The sequence below is a fragment of the Nelumbo lutea genome, chromosome 4, assembly GCF_056320005.1.
Source record: "Nelumbo lutea isolate HS-2025 chromosome 4, American lotus-T2T, whole genome shotgun sequence".
Taxonomy (NCBI): domain Eukaryota; kingdom Viridiplantae; phylum Streptophyta; class Magnoliopsida; order Proteales; family Nelumbonaceae; genus Nelumbo; species Nelumbo lutea.
In genome coordinates this window covers 81,992,732-82,014,883 of record NC_142687.1, presented here as the reverse complement: position 1 = coordinate 82,014,883, position 22,152 = coordinate 81,992,732, and the positions used below count along the sequence as shown (strand labels likewise).

At 36.2% G+C, this 22,152-nt stretch overlaps 1 protein-coding gene across 2 annotated transcripts; it reads right to left on the bottom strand.

The window, feature by feature from the left end:
- Window positions 1-2,161: 2,161 nt before the first annotated feature.
- LOC148861330 (uncharacterized) lies at window positions 2,162-21,407 on the bottom strand. Of its 2 annotated transcripts, XM_088986828.1 has the most exons (9): window positions 20,974-21,343; window positions 20,793-20,869; window positions 16,975-17,042; window positions 7,382-7,446; window positions 6,984-7,090; window positions 6,775-6,824; window positions 3,026-3,108; window positions 2,737-2,889; window positions 2,162-2,471 (listed from the first exon to the last, which is right to left on the bottom strand). In XM_088986828.1, exons 2-8 carry the CDS (start codon window positions 20,845-20,847, stop codon window positions 2,775-2,777), a joined length of 543 nt encoding a protein of 180 aa, XP_088842954.1. In that variant the 5' UTR covers window positions 20,848-20,869; window positions 20,974-21,343; the 3' UTR covers window positions 2,162-2,471; window positions 2,737-2,774. The 2 variants fall into 2 exon arrangements, with proteins under 2 accessions (XP_088842954.1, XP_088842953.1); XM_088986827.1 differs by lacking the exon at window positions 2,162-2,471 and having other exon boundaries at window positions 2,577-2,889; window positions 20,974-21,407.
- Between the last annotated feature and the right edge of the window lie 745 nt (window positions 21,408-22,152).

Here is a 22,152-nt window from a genome sequence, read left to right as displayed (position 1 = left end):
TGGAAGCTGCAATGCCCTCTAAAAGGAAGAATTCTTACTAAGGATAGGCTGATGAAATGGGAAATTAGTAATGACCTAAGCTGTCCATTATGTGGAGAGGATGAGAATGTTAATCATCTGTTTATTCATTGTAATGATTCAATACAAATATGGAATAATATAAATGATAACAGTCTTAAGCCTAATTCTGGGGAGACGCTTCTGGAATGGTGGGATAGAGTGGCAAAGTAAAAAATCAGGAAATATATGGACCACTCCAGAGGTTGTGAGCATTATGCTCTGGAATTTATGGAAGAGAAAGTATGTTCATTTTATTCATCAAAAGTAAGGGGGCGTTCTTTTTTTGGGATTTTGAGAGGGGGGAAAATTGGTCAATGGGATTTTGATTTCCATTGTCCAAGAAACCCATACTCATTTTTCAGATTTATGTGGGCACCAGTGAAAGTTTATTTTCTTGGGCATCACTTATCCGGGTAAATGATATCCATCTCCTAGGTGGGTGAATTAACTTTCCCACCTAGGGGAAAGTTGCCAATACTTGGATGGAACAAAAATGCCCCTCTTAATAATAGAGTTTTTATGGCTAAGATGATAATTGCCTTATTTACATGGGTAAATGCACTTACCCGGGCAAGTCTTTCCTAGGATAAACTTACCCAGGTAAGTGACTTACTGAAAAGTGTGGGACATAAAGTTTATCAAAATAAGACCATCCCAAATCATCTCCTTCTCGAAAAAATAAAATCAGAATTCCATATAGGATTGAATAATCAAATGGCTATTAAACGAGAAGATCAAACTGTTTTCATAAGATGGAAACACCCGGGTAGAGGCTTTCTTAGAGTCAATTTTAACGCTTCTAGATATGGTGAGGGTAGGTGCAGGATTTGGACTATCATGAGAGATGATTATGGTAGAACAGTTTGGGTTAGCTGTCGTGACATTGGAGAGTGTTCGTCGAATGAAGCAGAAGCGTGGGCTGCTTTTGAAACCCACAAGGTTGCTACCAGGTTCCCTCAAGCAAAACTCGTAAGCAAAGGAGATTCCAGTATTGTCATCAACTGCCTTTCGAGAAGAATGGAACCCCATGGAGCATTTCAAGAATCATCAACAAATGCCAAGAGATTCAACGAGGCCGAAGTCCTGATATTATCTACAGGCAACATGCAGGAAGCAAACTTTGCAGCAGATCAACTCGCCAACCTTGGTCACAGTTTATCGGTTTTCAACTCAAATATTTTAGATTATAAACTTCTATTATTCTTATTTTTTTCGATGCTTGAAGTTGCCCTACCGAGAGTCATGATGTAAATGAGTTGTTTTATATCTTTTCCAGAACTATCAAAAAAATAAGAACCCTAATAAATATTATGGGTTGATTAGGTAAATGAAAGGAAAAGAGTTTCCCTAAAAATTAAAAAAGAAAGAAAGAAAAAGTTATTTTTCTATCCTGCTTCGTTTATTTTATTTTATTTATTTTTTATACATAAACCCCAATACCCTGCTTACTGATTGGAAATGCGAGACATGACATTCGAAATGCTTTGACCAATCACCCCCTCCCCCCGAATTTTAATGAAAACCCATCTGATTGGTCACCACTTTTATTTGGTTTTAAGTTTTCTCCGATATCACGTCTCTTTGGTTTCATAATTGAACCCATTTGTTTTATAGCTCTGCCTATGATCTGATTCAGTTATGATACCGAAAAAACTAATAACCAATGAACTGATATCATGAAAGCCATATAAGCAATCAGGTGGTATTTATCAAAATTCACGGGAGGTTTTTCCATTATCGTGTCCTTCCGGCAACATAGATTTTGCCCTGGGCTCAAGGACGTTCGAATACCATCCAAGAATATGGTGACTGTCAACGCCTAATGGGAGGGCCCAATTGAAAATTGAAATACATTAGCCGCAGCTTGTTGAAAATAAATGCTTCTTTTCTGTATATCAATGCCAGTGTCTCAAATATTCGACCTGAGAAATGGAACTAATTTCGTGTTCAGGTGGTGTGGTCAGTGGTCCAATAGTATCGGTCGTCAATTCATGATACTATGCAACTTAAAATATTAAAAAATTAGACAAAATTACAAAAAAAAAAATTAATAAAAAATTGGACATTCTGTAACATTACATATTCACATAAACAAAAATGTGTGATAAATAAAAAATGCTATTTTTAATATTAAAAATAGTTAAAAATACAAAAACATGACCTGCTGAGCAGGTCAAACAGTTCAGTAACTCAATCAACCGGGCCAAGTGACTGAACCAATGATTAACCTCAAAGGCGAAATGGAGCCAAAAATCTAAATGGATGACAGGTAGAGGTGTAAATCTGGCCGGCACGGCATAGCCCGCATGTAACCCATGCAAAGTGTGGGTCATGCCGTGCCGACCCGTGGGCCAAAAACTGTGCCTCCCTCCCCTACGAGTCAGGTTCACCAGTCTGACTGGCTGGTTTGGCTGCAGATTGGAAACAATAATCGATGCTAAAGATTAAAAATACCATTGGATTTGACCGTCATGCTAGATAAGCACTTTTCCAAATAATCAAAAATGGTCATGGCCTTCCAATCAAAACTTCGGATGTTAATGCCAATTTTACTAGGAAACTATAAATGATTCAACAATATAACCACCACCGAGCATCATATAAATAATGACCAGATATAGGCATGAACCTTAATAAAATGAAGAACTACAAAACTGAGATAACTGAATGACTTACAACATGGAAAATTATCCACCACTTTCCAATAAAACTGTCTAGTGTGGTTTTGGCGCATAGCCATCAACTGCAAAATTTCGAGTGGCAGCTGGCAGTGCTAAGCGAATCCCATCAAGTTCAGGCTTTGCAATAACTTGACAGCCTAGACGAGACCTGCAAAAACAAAAAAAAAAAGAAAAGCCTTAAAAGCAGAGGCTCATAAATTTAATGGTTCACAATAGAAGAGCGCTTATCAGAAGCAGGGGGTGTTTATAAAAGAAGCTTCACAATAGAGGGACGAGGGACATACGTTTCTGTAAGACCAAAAGCGAGATCCAGCATGTCGTTCTCCTCATCCATGGGATCTTCTAATTTGTTGTAATACTCCACATCCTATAAATAAGATCCATTCATCAGTCTCAAAGCTTCTTAATGTGACGGAAGATGTAATTTGAATACCCCCTTTTTTAAAATTTTTCTTAATGTGACAAATAACCTCTAAAACTTCTGAAATTTTTCTTAACCAAAATACCCCTTTTTTGAAATATGATCCCTCTATTGTGAGAGTAGAAAATGTAATTTGAATACTATTATTCAGTGCATTTAATTCCCTCTCATTAAATCCCATATTTAAGGTATCAACTCCCATTCATCTTCATTGAATCATATATTTAAAGCATTTTTATTTATTTCCATCACTAAATTCTATTAATTAAATCCATACATAATAAATTAATAATTCCAATAACATAAAAACTTATACTTTTAAAATCTAAATGATAAAAAAAAATAGTGTTTTCATCTATGCAGTAGTAAGAAATTAAACCATTTTGGGTCAAGTGGGCTAATTCATGTTGCCACAAAGCCACAAATAAACAATAAAAATTCAAAAATAGATAAAATGCAAAAAAATATAAAAATTAAAGAAAATTTTGGAAAGATTTTTAACATCATGCATTTGACATATTAAATATAAGGGTGTGGAACTTTCTTTTGACTAAACTACCCCTATTTTTGAATTTAGTCCCTCTTTAATTCTGAGGGCTAATAATGTAATATCATTTACAATTGTTAACACCACTTAATTCCCTCTCATTAAGTCTTATATTTAAGGGATTAACTCACGTTCTCTCACATTAAATCTTGTATTTATGGTATTTTTTATTTAATAAATTCTAATAATTAGATCTTTATCAAATACTTTTTACCAATATGAACCCATGTTTTTTAAGGGGTAAAATTCTAAAACATCCCCTGAAGTTTTTTACCATTCCTGAACCGCCCCCCCCCCCAAAAAAAAAAAAGTTTGATAATTACAATCACCTATGAATTTTGTAACACAGTTGCAAGTAGACCCTTTCTCTTATAATCCTCAAACAAGAGGCATGAAAATGTCCAAAATAACCATATAGTTAATTTGACTAAAATGTCTATTTTCCAAAATTTCCCTTCATATCAATCATGACACCAAACCCTTCCAATCTCTTTTCCGAAATTGATTTATTTTCTAATTTTTCCCTTCATACGAATCCCTCAAAGTTGCAATTTAAACTTCTTTTTTTTTTGTTTTTTGTTGTTCATAAAGTTTGTATTGTTTGTTATGCAAAAACCAACCTCAATAGTAACTGCATGGGTATTTTAGACATTTGTGTCCCTCTTTTCTTTTTTGAAACAAAAATAACTTTTTATTGAAGAAGAAACAAACAGAAGTACATGAGAGGATGTACTGAAGCCAAGAGAGGCTTGGCAGGATTATAAAGGGCAAACCCTCAAAGTTGCAATTTAAACTTCTTTTTTTTGTTCATAAAGTTTGTATTGTTTGTTATGCAAAAACCAGGCTCAATAGTAACTGCATGGGTATTTTGGACATTTGTGTCCCTTTTGTTAGAGGATTCTAAGAGAGGGGGCCTACTTGCAACTGTATTAGAAAGTTCAATGGAGGCGAATGCAATTACTAAACTTCATGGGAGATTTCAACAATGGTCAGAAACTTCAGGGCAGGTTTCAACAATTTATCCTTTTATAAAATTAACAAAAAAAACAAAATTATTCTTCCATCCAAGTGGTGGGTAAGCTAATTCAACCATCCCGGTTAATTGGGTGAATCCACGATATCATAATTAATAATAAAATATTTAAAATAGTAACAAATTCACAAAACAAAAAAAAATGTAGAAAAAATGGGTCATTTCTGTGATATTTTATATTAATCATATTAAAGAAAAAAAAATTCATAAACAAGAATTGTTTTCATTGATAATGGAAATGAAATACAAATTTAAAACCAACCAAAAAATGAAGTTGATTTCCTATTTGGTCCGGGTCAACAATTCAACTTTTAGGTCAAATGTGTCAATACTTGATATCATAATTAAATAATAAAAATTGAAAAAAAAATAAAAAATACATAAATTTTGCACAAAAAAAAAACATTTGGGCACGTCTCTAATATTGTATATTAATCTTATAAAATAAAAACAAGTGTAAGAATTACTTTTATACACATGAAAATATAAAAAATGTAATTTGAATTTAGTTCCTTTTTAATTGAGGGAAAAACATGTAATTTGAACTATTATTTTTCACCTCATTCAAATCCTCTCATTAAGTCATATATTTATGGTGCTAACGCCCATATGGTGAAATAGGATGTTGATTCCCATTCTTGGGGGAATGGCCATTTCAAGCTCCCACGCCCCCTAGGGAATGGGATTCCCATACGAGAGTTTATCAAAAAATAAAGAACTCAAGACAAAAAACCCCCCAAACCCTAATGTTAATAAAATAATTAATTATTAACAAAATAATAATAATTTAGTAGTAATAAAAAAATAAAATATTATCAAAATATTAGTATAATAGTAATAAAAGAATAGTACTATAATAAAATATTAATAAATTAATAATTAAAAACAAAAATAGCTATTAAATATCATAATAATAATAAAATATTAATATAATATAAATTAAAGTAATAATAATAATAACAAAATATTAGTACAGTATTTATCAAATAATCATACTATAATAAAGTATTAATAAAATATAATAATATTATTATTATTAAAGTAATAATAATATAATAATATTTTAATAAAATATTCAAAAATTAATTATAAATACTAATAGAATAATAAAACAAAGTAATAATAAAAAGCTAAAATATTATTTATTGAATAATAAAAAAAATTAAGCACTAATAAAGTATACATATAATATAATTAAAGTAATAATAAAATACTAAAATATTAATTATTCAATAATAATAAATTAATTCTAAAACAATAATCAAAATAATAAAAACTAATAAACTAATAAGTAATAATAAAATGTAATAAATTAATAATAAATACTAAGTTATTAATTATTAAATATATACTAATAAAACAATAATAACAAAGGACTAATGAAATAATAATTATATATTCATAAATATTAATGAAGTAATTAGAAAATAATAAGTAGACTAATAAAATTACTTTCGGTCCTGTCTATGAACCAAATGGACCCTAAATATCTTTTTTTCAATATTGAACAAAAAAATGAAATTGTCCTTCTATCTAGGTGGCAGGTAGGTAATTCAACCATCTGAGTCAAATGGGTCAAGCCATTATGTCATAATTAAATAATAAAAATTAAAGAAGGACAAAAACACAAAACATACAAAACAATACATAATATTTGTAGAAAATAGGGGTGGATTTGAGTCGAGTCAAGCTGAATAGTATCAGGCTCGAACTCGACTCGAGTCAACAACTCATAAGCTCGAGCTCGATTTTGAGAAAAAATATTTTCTATAATTTTATTATATATATATATATATATCGAACCGGCTCGTGAGCACGAGCCAAACTCTAGTAAGTTCGAGCTCGGCTCGTTTAATAATCAAGCCAATGAATTGGGCTCGAGCTCGGTTGAAACCGAGCCGAGCTGAGCTTTTCATGAGCCGAGCTCAAGCAGCTCGTGAAAAGCTCGGCTCGTTGCCACCCATAGTAGAAAACATTTGAGATATCTCTAATATAGAATTATTTTATAGACATAATTCTTGAATTATCTTACCATCACAATCACATGGCACGTGGAACAAGCAAGTGAACCTTCACATGCTCCTGTAATCATGTTAAAAACAATAATATCAATTCCTTGCAACTTTGTTTTTTAACTGATGTACACATTCACCCTTCAGTTAAGCGAAGAACAACAATGATCACAATTCAAAGATTGCGGAACTATGTGTGGAATTTGTTTAAAACACTTAGAATGCTTACCTTCAAGTTCTATATCATTCTCATGGGCAGCTTCTAACATAGACATTCCAATGGGAACTTTGATATGCTTCTCCTCTCCATCTTTGTCTACAAATGTCACAGATATCCTGTTATTCATCAAAAAAATGTCACAGATACCCTGCATAGAAATTAAGCCACAGGAATGAAGAAAACATTTTCTATCAAAAAATAAAAAAGGTACGAAGAAACCAAGGACAGTAGCACATCATATCATCCATTGCTTTGTGTAGAAAGTGAACCATCCAACTACCATATATTTTGTGAAGGTAGTTTGGCAGATGTATAGTTTAGTGACCAACAGTGCATTAACATTTAGACATCACAAAACCAGGTTCCTTCACCTGTCTTGAGGGTCATGTGAAATATCAGAAACTTACTTCTCCTTGTGCTCATTCTTTTCTTCATGAGTGTGATCAGCAGCTGTTGTAGAACTACAATACTTCTGGAAAGTGGCATATTGACATAATGTTAGAGGTTTTTTATCGATTGATCCAAACATGATTGAGAAACATACAATAAATGTAACAGCTCATTGGAAAAGCTTATTAAAATTAAATCAAGTCTCCAAATTAACAATCTAGCACTGAAAATGGATGCACGAATGCAACAGTGGGATGGATATTCTTGAACCATTCCACCAACTTGATCAAGGAGACTTGGCAATCTAGAAAAATAGATTTCAATCTAAAAATGAAACAAGTGACAGAAGTTTAATCCTTCAAATGTCTTATTTGGTATTAGGCCTATCAAAAAGGTGAAAACCTTCTAAAATTTTTACCAGATTGAAGGGTGGTTTATTTGGTATTGCGCCTATAACAAAAAGGGGAAGAAAGCTAAAAAAGTGCTCAAAAGGAGTAAGGAGGTTCTTGCAATTGCATCAGATGAAGCTGAGTAATTGAATAATTGTTGATGTTTGTTGGTATGAAGAGGTTCCTTGCTGTGACCTACGAGCTGTTTTGTTTTTTTTTTTTTTTTATCAGCAGGTGACCTACAAGATTTTGGTTGAGTTGTTTGGGGTTATGTGAGCTTGTAGATTGGGAGGTTAGGAATTGATTGTTTGTCTTGTTATGAGTTGGTTTTAATTTGAGTGTAGGGGATTTTTGTGACTTATTTGTCACCCTTCTTCTTCTTCTTCTTTGGCTTGCTCTGGAGAGCTGGCTCCAACACATCCCCTTGTTTCCCCTACCAAAACCATAACCAAGTTAGCTGATCTTGGGGACCCACTTGAACAAGATCTCCAGTCTTGAGATCAAAAACAAGCTTCATTAATGTAGTGTTGGAGACTCCACCCTCTAGCATCCACCTATTGCAACTTGAGAGTCTCCCTCCACTTCCAACTATTACGAATCTAACAAGTTAAACTTAACCAAGCAAGTAGTGACATGATTTTAGCTCTAATCGAGTCCAATACTGATAAGGACCTGTCCCTACCTCATCCCCAAATTACCCCCACTCCTTTTACAAATATTTTATTGGCTTTGAGTTTGTATGACTTTACAACTTTTTCTTCCTTTGTCGGGGAGAATCCTTTCAGAACATCTGATGCACGGATATTATTTGAAATGATGTATGCTCTATTCAAGTCATACGAAAGCATTTCAAATCCACTTTTTCCCATGATATCACCATCCATTCAGTTTATTTTATTATCCTCTCCCTTCTTAACCCCTATTTATACCTATTTTTTCATGGACACCTTTTGGAATCCCATCTTCTATAGGGAAAAGTTATAAAATACAACTGTAATAATTCAGAGAAAAATATAGAAAAGAGAAGAAAAGAAAAGAAGAAAGATAAGTTTCAGCAGAAGTTTGTGGGAGGAGATGAGAGAAGAAGAGAAGGGAAGAAAGAAGAAAAAAGTTTGGTTCCTCTCTCTAGCCCCCAAAGATACCTTTTATTTCCTTTAATTCTAATCTAAGTACAATTCCCCAAATGCCCTTAATCGGGTGGCCAGCACTAAAGAAATAATAAAAAACGAAAAATAGGCCCATAACTAAGGCCCACTACTCAAAGAACATAAGCATAAACATAACTTAAATGAAATAAAGAAACTAAGGCCCAATCGGCCCATTCTCACTACAGGAAACAACACATTTAAGAAAAGAATGTCTGAAGTTGGATGTTATTTCCTGGGTTTATTTCAGTGAAAGTGATTGCACTTAACAATCAATGCAATCAATGATTTTAAAAACTCCACTCAAATTCCAATGATTAAGACCAGGCTAATTGCATGATAAGATCAATAACTAGCCTACGGAACATAGATCAAGGAAATGGCCAATCTACCCAATCCATGAAATTGATACTATCTTCAGATGAAAGTTCAGAAAACAAAGATAATGGAACAACCTAGAGCAACATAGGATTCATGGAACAACATTCTTCTAAAGATAATGGAAAATATTTAATTTGCAGTAAATTTGCTAGCTAAAAGTTCTTTTGTAGTCTTGATGCTTCTAGCAGATTATCATGTATATAGTTGCTTATATATTGCATTATCATGTATTTTTGCTCTTTAATTATGTTAGTGTTGCATTAGGTTTGGGCTTTAGTTATACATTAGCTCTATGCCTTCACATATTAAAGATAATGAAACCATTATGATAAAAGTCCATATCCAAATTCTGGACCACCAAAGCATCAACAGTATCCGGCAAATGGGAAAATATCTGTTAGACATCAGATAAACAAAAAAGTACTCGAGTGTAAATTTTTAAAGGGGAAATGATTGACTTTTAGCAAAATAAATAAACAATCAGAAACGTTGTTAATTCTAGCCATTAACATCCTAAAAATAACTGTAACTACTGACAAAAATATGCCACATTTAAGAAGAACAATCTATGACATCAAATAATGCTGGTAAGGATGCAAGTCAAGCTGGGTTACATCAGGTTGAGGCCAATCCTAACCTAACCAAAGTTTTTGAACCCCCAAAGTTAACTAACACAACCCAATCAATTTTTTTTTATAAATGACAAATTTTATTAACCACAAAAGATAAGAAGGTACAAGCTCCCCAAGGAGAGGCACAAGATGTGAGTATGCGACCTCCCCATACTAGTTAAGAACAGCTTCCCAACACACTAAAACAAGTTACAAGGTAGCACAAAAAAGATCTTCCCTAGAAACCCCAAGTTTGGCCAAAGAACCAGCCAAAGTATCTGCCGATCTGCAAACCCATTTAACATCCACTCTCGTATTACTAGTTAACCACTTCACTTTTTTGAGGTCTCTATATCCTCAAATGACAGCATCCGGGTTTGAGAGCCAGCTTATTACCACCTGAGAATCCCCTTCAATTAGCAAATATTCCACCCCAAGCTGGTTGGCAATCTAGATACCTTGTACAGCCGCTAGTAGTTCTGCCCTTGTAGAATCTCCCACTCCCACTGGCCCTAAGAATAAGGACACAATGTTGGTTTCCTTATCCCTCAGCACACCTCCTACGCCTAAAGGCCCGGGGTTACCTTGGCTGCTCCCATCAAAGTTTAGTTTGATGACACCTTCCAGGGGAGGTTTCCATTCTATAACTCTTTTATTCTTCTTAGTAGAGGTATTAGCAACTGCTGACCAATTCTTCCATAGGTCATCAAAAGAAAAATCAGCAAACATATGAACATATCCAAGGTTTTCAACCAATGGATTGCTCTTGTCAAAACACAGTCCTTCGACTCAGCCAAGCTTCTTTCCTTTTCTAGGAATATTCTAGCATTCCTTTCCTCCCAAACAGTCCATAAGGTAGCTGCCTTAAGACATTTCCACATGATTTTACCTCTCCTCATATGCCACCCAAAAATAGAACGATTAAATAGCAACCTTACATCTGATGACTGGATCCACCTATAACCAAATAAACTAAAGTTCCAATTCCATAACTCTGCAGCAAGAGAACAAGATATCAGTAAATGGAAGCAGTCCTCACTTTGGGCCTTACATAGGGAACACCAATTTAGGGCAAGACAAAGAAGAGGTCTCTTTTTTCGGCAGGTTTTCCAAAGTATTGATTTTCCCACAGTAAACTTCCCAACGGAAAACAACAATTTTGGAGGGAATAGGTCTTGCCCAAACTTCTTTAACAGGAAATTCTTGGGGGTTTGGGCTAAAACTTAAGGATTTTAAAAATGAAGAATAAGTAAAGGTAACTTTAGGTAAGGGAGTCCAGACTCTTTTATCAGGTTTTGTGGGGTCTAAACAAACTAATTCAAGTAAATGAAGCAACTCAGTAACACAAGTAAACTCACCGTCCCTTAGACCCCTTCGAACCCCAAAGTCCCAGTTTAAGGATAAGGGAAACAACGGTTCCAGTAGACACTTTGAAATTCACTCATTTTTGTAAAGGGAAAGGGAGTATAAGGAAGGGAACTGATCCTTGAGGAGTTTGTTACCCACCCAAATATCCTCCAAGAACCGAATAGAATTACCAGAACAAGCATCATACTAACAAACCTGAAGAAGCGAGGGAGAATACCATGTATGGCTTTCCAAGGTGTTGTGAGGGTAGCCCGACGAGATATCCCGGCATCCCAACCATTTCCTGAGTAGCCATGTGTTAATGTCGACTGTGTAGGGGTATTTTAGTCTTTATATTTATGTTTGAAGCTGCTGATGTGTAATGTTTTTGTTAGATGATGTGTCCCATACTTACGTGGGGACAAAGTAGTCTTTTGTTATTATGGATAGAAACATATAAATTCAATTTGGCCAACTAGAGAGTATTTTAGTTCTCTAATTCGAACCAGAATTTTCTTCTCTATTCTCCTCTCTTCTTCTTCTACTTCTTCTTCTAGTCTCTCTAATATTTCTTCAACCCTAATTCTAACAGAATTGTAGTGTAGATTAGGTTTATAATATGGTATCAGGGCTACTGTGACAAAATCGAATCTGCCCAGAATTCTGGCTTTCTTGCATTCAGCCTAGGGTTTTTTTATTTTTTCTTCATCATCGGTTGAAGATAGGGGAAGGGTCTGAAAAGGAGTGGTCGCCCTCTTCCCTTGGAGGTTTCTATACCTCCGGTCAGCAGGTTTGTGGGTGTTTGCAGTGGTTCGTAGAAGCCCCCCCAATTGATGGTGAGAAGAGGGCTGGTTCGAGTGATGCAGTGGACTGTCCATTGTTTGGTGATTAGATAGGTGGGTTTTGTGCAGATTTCAGTATGGATCGAATGGTTAGTGAGTTCCAAGTAGTGTGGTGAGAATTCAGGTAGTCGTGTAGTAGGGTTGTGGTGTGGAAAGTGAAGAATTCGCGACAAGTGGTGCTGAGTGCAGTGTGGTGAGAGGTGAATTAGAAAGAAAAAAAATCAGACATGGAAGATAACGGTGAAAACAAAACTAGTGTGATGGTTCCCACCGACTACCTGAATGTTCAGATGACTTCTATCAAATTGAATGGGGAAAACTATGTGCCTTGGCGAAATCTTTAGAGGTCCTTAAAGCTAAGAAGAAAGTGAAGCATATAAAGGAAGAAAAACCCTCTACTGAGTCTCATGAGTATGGTGATTGGGAACAAGAGGATGCACAGATTATAACTTAGTTATAGTATAGAATCCAAGATCAATATGAATTTCATATTCCTTGATACAGCCAAGGAGGTTTTGGACCATGCCAAGAAGCTGTGTTTGGGACAAAACAACACAACTAGAGTGTATTAACTTTATCAAGAATACTTTAATCTGCAACAGGGTAATCAGAGTCTTGAGGAGTACTATGCTAGCATGAGAAACCTTCGCAATGAGCTGAATGTGCACCATCCCCTCACCTCTAATGTTAAAATTCAGCAATAGCAAAGAGAACAACTACATGTGACCAAATATTTGGTAGGACTGAAACCTGAAATATGAACTAGTGAGGGTACAAATACTAGGAGGGTCAGCTCTTCCATCTTTAGAAGAGGTGTTTGCTTGTCTTCGGAGGATCTCTATTGGACCCACAAAGAATTCTAGTATCTCTGACAAGTCAGCCTTTGCAGTGTCAAGAGGGGGAGGCCGTGGTGTTAAAGGTGGAGCTCGGGGAGCTCAATCTAACCATAGTGGTAGCAGTGGACCGGTGTATGGTCGTGGTAGAGGACGTATTTCTGGTCTAAGAAGATGTACGCATTGTGGTATGGAAGGACATACCATCAATTATTGTTATGATTTGCATGGCCCACATTCAACTTGGGCAAATCATGTGGTGACCAGTGATAGTAGTTCTAGACAAGAGGGTCATCCAGCTGATCAGATGCCCTCTATATCTACAGATGTTCCCGGAAAGGAGATGATGAGTGTTCCACGTGATGAGTAGGAGAGGTTTGTTCAGGCCACATCTCGACAGAATATAGTCACTCTTGCACACTCAGGTATGGCTTGTTTGGCATTCAAACCCAACCCCTAGATTATTGACTCCAGAGCCTCCGATCACATGACTAGAACTCCAAGTGTTTTTTCCTCCCTTTCTCAGTGCTCAACATCACACTCTGTTACCCTTGCTAATGGTTCCACATCTTCCATTTGTGATGTTGGTAATGTTAACATAGACCCTTTATCTTTATCCTCAGTTTTGTATGTTCCCAAGTTTCCTTTTAACCTTGTTAGTAAGTTAACCAAGTACCTTAATTGTTCTATCACTTTTTACCCTTCTTGTGTTTTTTAGGATCTCAAGACGGTAATGAAGATTGGTGGAGGGCATGAAGCTGGTGGACTGTATTATCTTAATGGTAGTGGCAGTGCGTCAACAACTCTTCAGACAACTGTAGATTTGGTCATCCATCACTTAAAGTTTTGAAGTCTCTTATTCCGTCGTTGAGCCATCTTTCTATTTTGGATTGTGAGTCATTTAGTTGGGGAAACATCATTGTGTTCCCTTTAGTCCTAGGGTTGATAATCGCATGTCAAGTCCTTTTTCTTTAGTCCATTCAGATGTTTGGGGTCCAAATAAAATAATGTCATACAATGGTTATAGATACTTTGTTATTTTTGTTGATGATTATTCAAGGATGACGTGGCTTTACCTAATGAAAGAAAGGAGTGAATTGTTTTCCATTTTCCATAAAATTTTGTGCTGAAATTCACAACCAATTTGGTGTACACATTAAGATTCTCCATACTGATAATGGCCGTGAATACTTTTATACACCACTTCAGGAGTATTTGGAATAACATGGCATTATCCATCAAACTTCATGTACCTACACCCCACAACAAAATGGGGTAGTTGAGAGAAAGAACCGTCACCTTTTGGAAACTGCTCGATCCCTTATGCACCATATGAATGTACCTAAACCTTTTTTGGAGTGATGTTGTGCTTACATCTTGCTTTCTGATTAACCAGATGCCCACGCCCATCCTTGAAGGTCATTCTCCCTTCACCACTTTGTTTCCTACCTTGTCTCTGTGTCCCCTTACTCGGGTTTTTGGGTGTGTCTGTCTTGTTCATAATCTTGGACCGAGAAGGGACAAGTTAGATGCACGATCCATTAAGTGTATTTTCCTTGGCTATTCCTGGACATAGAAAGGGTATAAGTGTTATAGCCCTAGCTCACGATGTTCCTTTGTATGTGTTGATGTTACTTTCTTTGAGTCCACTCTGTTTTTCTCGAGGTCAGGTGATGTTTCTTCTTCCTCACCACCTCCTCCTCTTCCAATCCCCTAGTTGAGGACCCCATTCCACTTGTTCCAGCTGTAACCAAGTCTTTGCCTCTGGTGCAACTTCCTGTTGAACGGCCACCTATTTGTCAAGTGTATACACATCGACAACATGTATCGGCTCCTCCTCCAGCTCCATCACCATCGATAGATCGGCAGTTGTTCCCACACTAGCTATAACCCCAGTTTCTAATCTTGATCTTTCAATTGCCTTGCGGAGAGGTAAACACAGTTGCACTCTTCATCCTATTCTAATCATGTTTCTGTCACTCATCTTTCTGCTTCCCATCGCCGATTTATCTCTTTGTTATCTATTATTACTGTTCCTACGGATGTCTAGGAAGCCCTTGCCTCTCCAGGGTGGCGCCATGCAATGGAAGAAGAACTCTCTACCTTAACTCATAATCATATGTGGGATCTCACCACACTTCCTCTTGGTAAGCAAGTTGTCGGTTGTAAGTGGATATACATTGTTAAGTATAATGGTAGTGTAGAGTAATTAAAAGCTAGACTGGTTGCCAAAGGGTATTCCCCCAAACATATGGTATTGACTACACGGAGACCTTCTCTCCTGTTACTAAAATTGGTTCAGTTCGTGTTGTGATATCTCTAGCTGTTATGTATGATTGGCCTCTCTTTTAGGTTGACATCAAAAATACTTTCTTACATGGTGATCTACTCGAGGAAGTCTATATGGTAAGGTGTGCAAACTAAAGAAGCCCATTTATGGACTTAAACAGTCTCCTCGTGCATGGTTTGGTAGGTTCAGTGAAGTGGTAAAGAAGTTTGGTATGAAACAGTGTCAGGTTGACCACTCAGTCTTCAGTCATGATTCGCAAGATGGAAAGAGCTTATTGGTGGTATATGTAGATGATATTGTCATTAACAGGAGTGATAAATTGGGAATTGATAGGTTGAAGATCTTTCTACAGGAACACTTTCAAACAAAGGACCTTGATAAACTAAAATACTTCTTGGGGATAGAAGTAGCAAGGTCTAAACATGGCATTAATTTGTGTCAGAAGAAATATGTTCTTGATTTGTTGGAAGAAACAAGATTATTAGGTGCCAAACCAGCTGAAACACCTATGGAATCAAATACCAAGTTGAGCAGTGATATGGGTGAAGAGTTTGAAGATCCTGGAAGGTACAGGCGGTTGGTGGGTAAACTAAACCACCTAACCATTACCCGGCCAGATATTTCATTTGTAGTTAGTGGCATGAAGTAGTGCATAATCCGAATATAGAACTATGGCACATACCACTTGTGAATTAGTGTGGCTGAGAAATCTTCTACAGGAGATGGGATATTTGATTGACACTCCAATGGAGCTTTATTGTGACAACCAACTGCAATCCACATCTCTTCTAATTTGGTGTTTCATGAGAGAACAAAGCATATAGAAGTTGATTGTCACTTTGTGAGAGAGAAGGTGCTGAGTGGAGTGATAGATACTGCACATGTTAACACAGGAAATCAATGGGCAGACCCGTTCACCAAAGGGTTGAGTCGGGGGAGCGGACTACATATGTAACAAGCTGGGACTATATGATATATACTCACCAGCTTGAGGGGGAGTGTTAATGTCAAGTGTGTAGGGGTATTTTAGTCTTTATATTTATGTTTAGAGCTACTGATGGGTAATGTTTCTGTTAGATGATGTGTCCCATACTTAAGTGGGGACAAAGTAGTCTTTTGTTATTATGGATAGAAACATATAAATTCAATCTAGCTGACTAAAGAGTATTTTAGTTCTCTAGTTTGAACCAGAATTTTCTTCTTCTCTATTCTCCTCTCTTCTTCTTCTACTTCTTCTTCTAGTCTCTCTAATATTTCTTCAACCCTAATTCTAATAGAGCTCTAGTGCAGATTAGGTTTATAATACCATGAATACTTGACAGCACCTTATGCCAAAGCATCTCTCTCCCGAAGCCATCTCCATAACCACTTTCCTAGGAGGGCTTCATTCTTTTGCACTAAGTTTCCTATCCCTAGGCCCCCTTCTTCCTTAGATTTGGTCACTATCTCCCATCTAATTATGTGATCCTTCTTCACCTCCCCTGGTTCCAACAGGAAATCCCTCATGATCTTCTCTAGTTTCTTAGCTTCCCATAACACAACCCAATGAATTTCTTCACTTCTTTTTGTTTTTACTGTTTAAAAACAGAACTCTCAATTCTTAGATATAGGATCAGTCGGGTAGGACTAACAAGCCTTTGTTTTAGACTTTTGGGTTTGGTTCAGACTGCTCAGTTTGACCTAGCCCAAGTTACACCCTAAAATCAAGGATGATAAGGTATTTGTATGAAAATAAACATATCTATTCAATCAGGGAGAAAAGAACAGCTAACCAGAGGCTGCATATGACGACTGCATGGTCCTTGCAAATATGCTGTTCTAGTTACAGATGTGTATTGACCTGGCAAAAGAAAATCCTTGGTGTTAAAGAAAACAAATAAGTTCAAATGTCTACAGTACACATTGGTAGCAAATTCATTAAGTTTCTTTCTAAGGCACAAACAACATGGATGAGCTGGCTTCAAGTTTCTTTTTACTTGGTCTTATCCCCTCCTTGGGTTGTAGATAGGGATGTAAACAGGTTTGGTTAAAAAGAAAACCTTCCTTGACCCAACCTTATCAGATGGGTTCAGGTCAGTCTTATTTGGGTTCAGGTTGGGTAAACCTGCACCCAATCAGTGCTGAACCTGATCCATTGAACACACTAAATCATAGTTTTTTCTTTCCTTTCCATACTGTTCTAGGTATTCTGGTGTTATTGATTTACTTAGTAAGAGTCACAGAGATAATTTGGTGATGTTATGTAACTCGATATAAATCTCTCTCCCTCCCTCTTGTTAGAAGATGACTTGAAATTATGTTTTTTCTTTAAATGAAACCTGAATCTGTCTATCATATTCACGAGTACAGAACAAGTGACATATTCACAATGAAATATTCACAAAACTCTTATAACAGGCAACATAATTGTATTGAAATTTTGTAAATATAATTATAGCCTTCACTTCACTAAGAATAATTTTTGCACAGGGTTGAATCATTTTTGCCCAGGGCCCCCAATAGGGTTTGGTTGGGTTCAGCAATTTTATTCTATTTAGTTTGATTGTTTTCAGGTTGAGGCAAATCTGCACTAAACCTAACCCATTGACATCCCTATTTGCAGATGACATGTACCTTCTTTCTTCATTCTTCTCCTTTTGTTCAAATAAAACTTTTTTTAAGTCATTAATCCAAAAAATAAAATTAAATAAAATCCTTCCAAAGCCGTTGGAAATATGTGTTAAAAACACTATAATTGCAAGCCCATGATAATTACATTAAAAAAAAAAAGAATGGGAACCTAAAAAATATGAGACTTTTCTCTCCAAGGCCACAATAAATACATGTTATTAGAAAACATCTTCCCAAATAGAATCCAGATTACCATATCTTATAAAACAAAAAATCATATAACCACCCACTTCCCATGGTTACAATGAACAAGGCCTTCAAAAAAATATGGCATGATATTTTAGCTTCAGGCCTCAAAAATAAGTTCAGACCCTCCTGCAAAAGAAGATCTAAAAGCCTTGGTCCTCACCCTCTTCCTCCTAATTTCTGTCAGACAGAGAAAGTTTGAAGAATGGTGGTTAAATGGACGAGCAACAACCAGAGGCATGTGAGGCTTCAGTGACTTGAATGATTGATGACTCTACAGCAATGATGGAGAGGGGTGAATAGAGGGTGGAGGGTTTGGAGCCCCTAAATATTGTTACCACTGGTGCTTGTTGTTTGATGCATGGTATGGGTTTTTGAGGGCTCAGTTGGGTTCTGAATCCTCCCTTGGTGTATACCATTTCTTATTTAGTTATCATTTACAAGTAAAACAAAATGTAATATAAAATTATGAGTCAACACCAAACCAATGCTTGGGCATCAAAAAATATGGGCAATTTTAATAAAGCATTTATTGCCAAATTAACTTGGAAATTATTTGAGGGCAAAAACACCCTCTAGGTATAGGTTCTACAAGCTACTTATTATGCAACCAAAAAAAGAAAAGAAACTTTAGGGGAAGCCTCATGTTCTCCTTCAACCTCATGGTGATGGAAAGTATAGCCTAAATGAAGAGTTCTAACTAATCATCTGCTGGCTAATTGATAATGAAGCAAGGCATTTAGATTCAACCATGGGTTCCCAATTCAGCCATAAAACTCTATTTCCTAGAACAACAGACCTGAAACTATTTCTGCCCTTCCAACAAATCAACTTCTGCAATTCCAGCTATAAAGTCAGTAGAGAAACCAAGTCAACTCTCAAGATCTGCCCTTCCAACAAATTATCATCTTCTCTCAGCCTTCTATAGTTGCTCCTTCTAATGTCTTTGAATGCACAAAAGGCCAACCAGATCTCATAAGAATTAAACTTGCCTCCAAACATCACAAGTAAATCAGAGACACTCCATGGTCGAGGCATAAAGAATGCCATCAGCATGTATCCACTCTATTATTGAAAATGTGTCCAAAAGATGAAAAGTTTTTTTTTATCAGTAAAAAAGATGAAAATATTGTGAACATAACTTAATAATCTTTTGCGAGCTTATCTATTCTGATAAAATCTGTCGTTTCCAAACTCTGCCTAGCACCATGCAGACCATTGGATATTCCTAAAAGCCTTTTGAAATAACAGAGTTAGACCAATAAGAACAAATGCCAGAAAATGCAAAGGGTGAACTGCAAAACCCTGCATTGCATTCTTGGTTTCTTACTAAATTTTCTTGGAGAAATTCTCCTAATCCTGAATCTCTTTCCACCACAAATTCTCCAAGCCATTCATTATATTAACACCAGTCTAATTGTATAGTTGGTTGTTCATAAGAATGTAAAAGTCTTCTGAAAGGCAGGCTCTGACGCTCTGTCATATTAAAGGAGTCCAGTGGTGTCTTGGAAAAAAGAAACCAAGTTGAGGAGAGGGGGGAAAAAAGACGGGCAGTGGGTAGGGGTGTCAATGATATTCGAAAATCCAATTTCGAATTCGATATTCGACATAATCGAATCAAATTCAGATAATTCGAATATCTAACCGGTCGAATTCGGATATCCTATTCTTACCGAATAGTTAATCGAATTCGAATTCAGATATGAACTTATTCGATTCGAAAAATATCCGAATTCGACCGATTATTTAATTCTTATATATAATATATAGAATATTTTATATAATATATAATAATTAAGTTATATAAATAATTTATATATTTATATACTTTATATCAATAAAATATTTATTAATTATCTAAAATAATTAATTAATTGAATTGAATATTCAAATATTTAATCGGATTCGAATTCGGATACTAATTTTCAATATCCGTCGGATATCGAATCGAATTTGGATATCGGATTTGAATTCGGATATTGCCTGATCCGGTTCGAATTTGATCCGTTTACACACCTAGCAGTGGGGAAGGGCTCCTCACATAGACTTTAATTACCTTTGGCAACCCATAATCCCCGCGGGCTGTACCCTAACAAAAAATATCAAGTTGTGTAGGAGACTAATCACTCTATTAAGTATTTCATGAAACCTGAAAAACATGTCCTCACTCATCAGATGTTTGTCCTTACAACCCTATAGTTAATTTGCCCGTAAACTTTCCAAAAAAAAATTAAGTCTAAACTCACTTTCTATGCCGTGTTCTTGCAAGCCTATGGTTATTACGTCCAACTCAGCTCAAACTCAAACTTATTCTGAAGTACTATTTGGAATCGGATGTATAGTTGCTAAACCCAAATGCTGAAAAGAAGACCCAGTCTGCACTACCTAAATTAGAAGCTTGTTTTGCTTACTAGCATAGAATCAGTTCATAATACAATGAAGAGGTAAGGGCATCTCTACCACCTCTCTGCCATGTGAACGGCGTTCCGGTCGGGGATGCCACTCTGCAAGTTTTCTAGTTTAATAAAACGAATTGTCTTTTATCTTTCACCGTAAAACATATCGATGACTCTTCATTTGGCGTCAAAATGAAGAAGGGTTCATTCATTGACAGAAAGCTTGTAATAATTCCTCAAATGTTGGCATCAGTAGTTGACCGAATTTTCAATTTTCAAAACAAAAAAGGGGAAAACAAGAACAAAGATTGAAGAAATAAAGAATAACAGTACCATACCTCTTCTGAGCTCCTTAACTATCCATCCAAGCTGTGAGACTTTAGATATGAACATGATTGTCGCAGCTGCCTGATACCTGATACGTATACAAGCATTGCTTACAAGTTACAGCATTAAAATAAAGTATACAATTTAAAAAGAGAAAAGGGAGTATAATAATCAAGTCCAAAGACTCCTCACCTAACTGTTCTTTTTACCGATTAACAGTACAGGGTTTTCTTCCTAGCGAGAGAGAGAGAGAGAGAGAGAGAGAGAGAGAGAGAGGGGAGCCGAGGAGGGAGACTCAGAGAGACTGAGAGAGTGGGGGCAGCGGAACCCTTCCTAACTTCCAAGTTTCAACCTAAGTGGGTCAGGGCCGCCGGCCGGCACGGCCCGTTTACCGTAGAAAGCGGACAGTCAAAGGCCCGGCCCCAACCCCTGTAGCTTGGCCCAGCACGGCACGGGCCCACTAGGGTTCGGGCCTTGGGCTATGGCTGGCTCTGTGGGGGATTTGTGATGAACAAACACAGCCCGCTAAGACCTACATTCTGACACAGCACAGCCAGCTTACACCTCCACTTCAATCCTTTAATCCTTTATAAAGGAAGAGATGCAAATTGGTTGGATCCAGATCAAATCTACATAAAATTGAACATCTTTATCACAGAATAAGACACTAATAAGAGGTAGATGGAGTACATGGCTTATATGACTGGAGGATAGCTACTTGGCCTGATTGAAGAATTGAAGAATCTTTTTCCTAGCTTTAAAAATTTAATCAACGTTGAAATTCATTTTCTTGCAAAAAAAAAAAAAAGGTTGCATTTGGCATTCCTTATTTTAAGGACTTCATTTTCTTTTTGCAGTTAAAATGCCCCTATGAACACTGAGATAAATCCTTAAAATAAGGAATACCAAATGCAGCTTAAGAAATGAATCAATGGACATTTGTCATGTTTCTCAAATAAAAAAAATTATTAATAATTAAGGTCCTGTTTGGTTCATGGGAATAGGGGTCTAGAATCAGAATCGGAATGGATTATTCCAATTCCAACTGTTTGGATGGCCAAAATCAGAATCACATTCCCATTCCTTCTAGAATGGCATTCCTCATTTGAGGGAATGGCCATTCTCTGCCCCTTCTTTGGGAATGAAGCTTCATTCCTGCTGATTCCAATTCACATTCTCATTTCTGTTTGAACTAAACAGACTGTGGGAATAAACCATTCCAATTCTGATTTCGATTCCAACTGTGAACCAAATATACCCTAAATTCAAACTAGAAAGAAAACCTGCATTAGCAAAGCATAATAGTGAAAAGGAGGAAGAGATGGACGATGATATGAAGAACTTCATCAGGGTATATTGATATCACTTTAC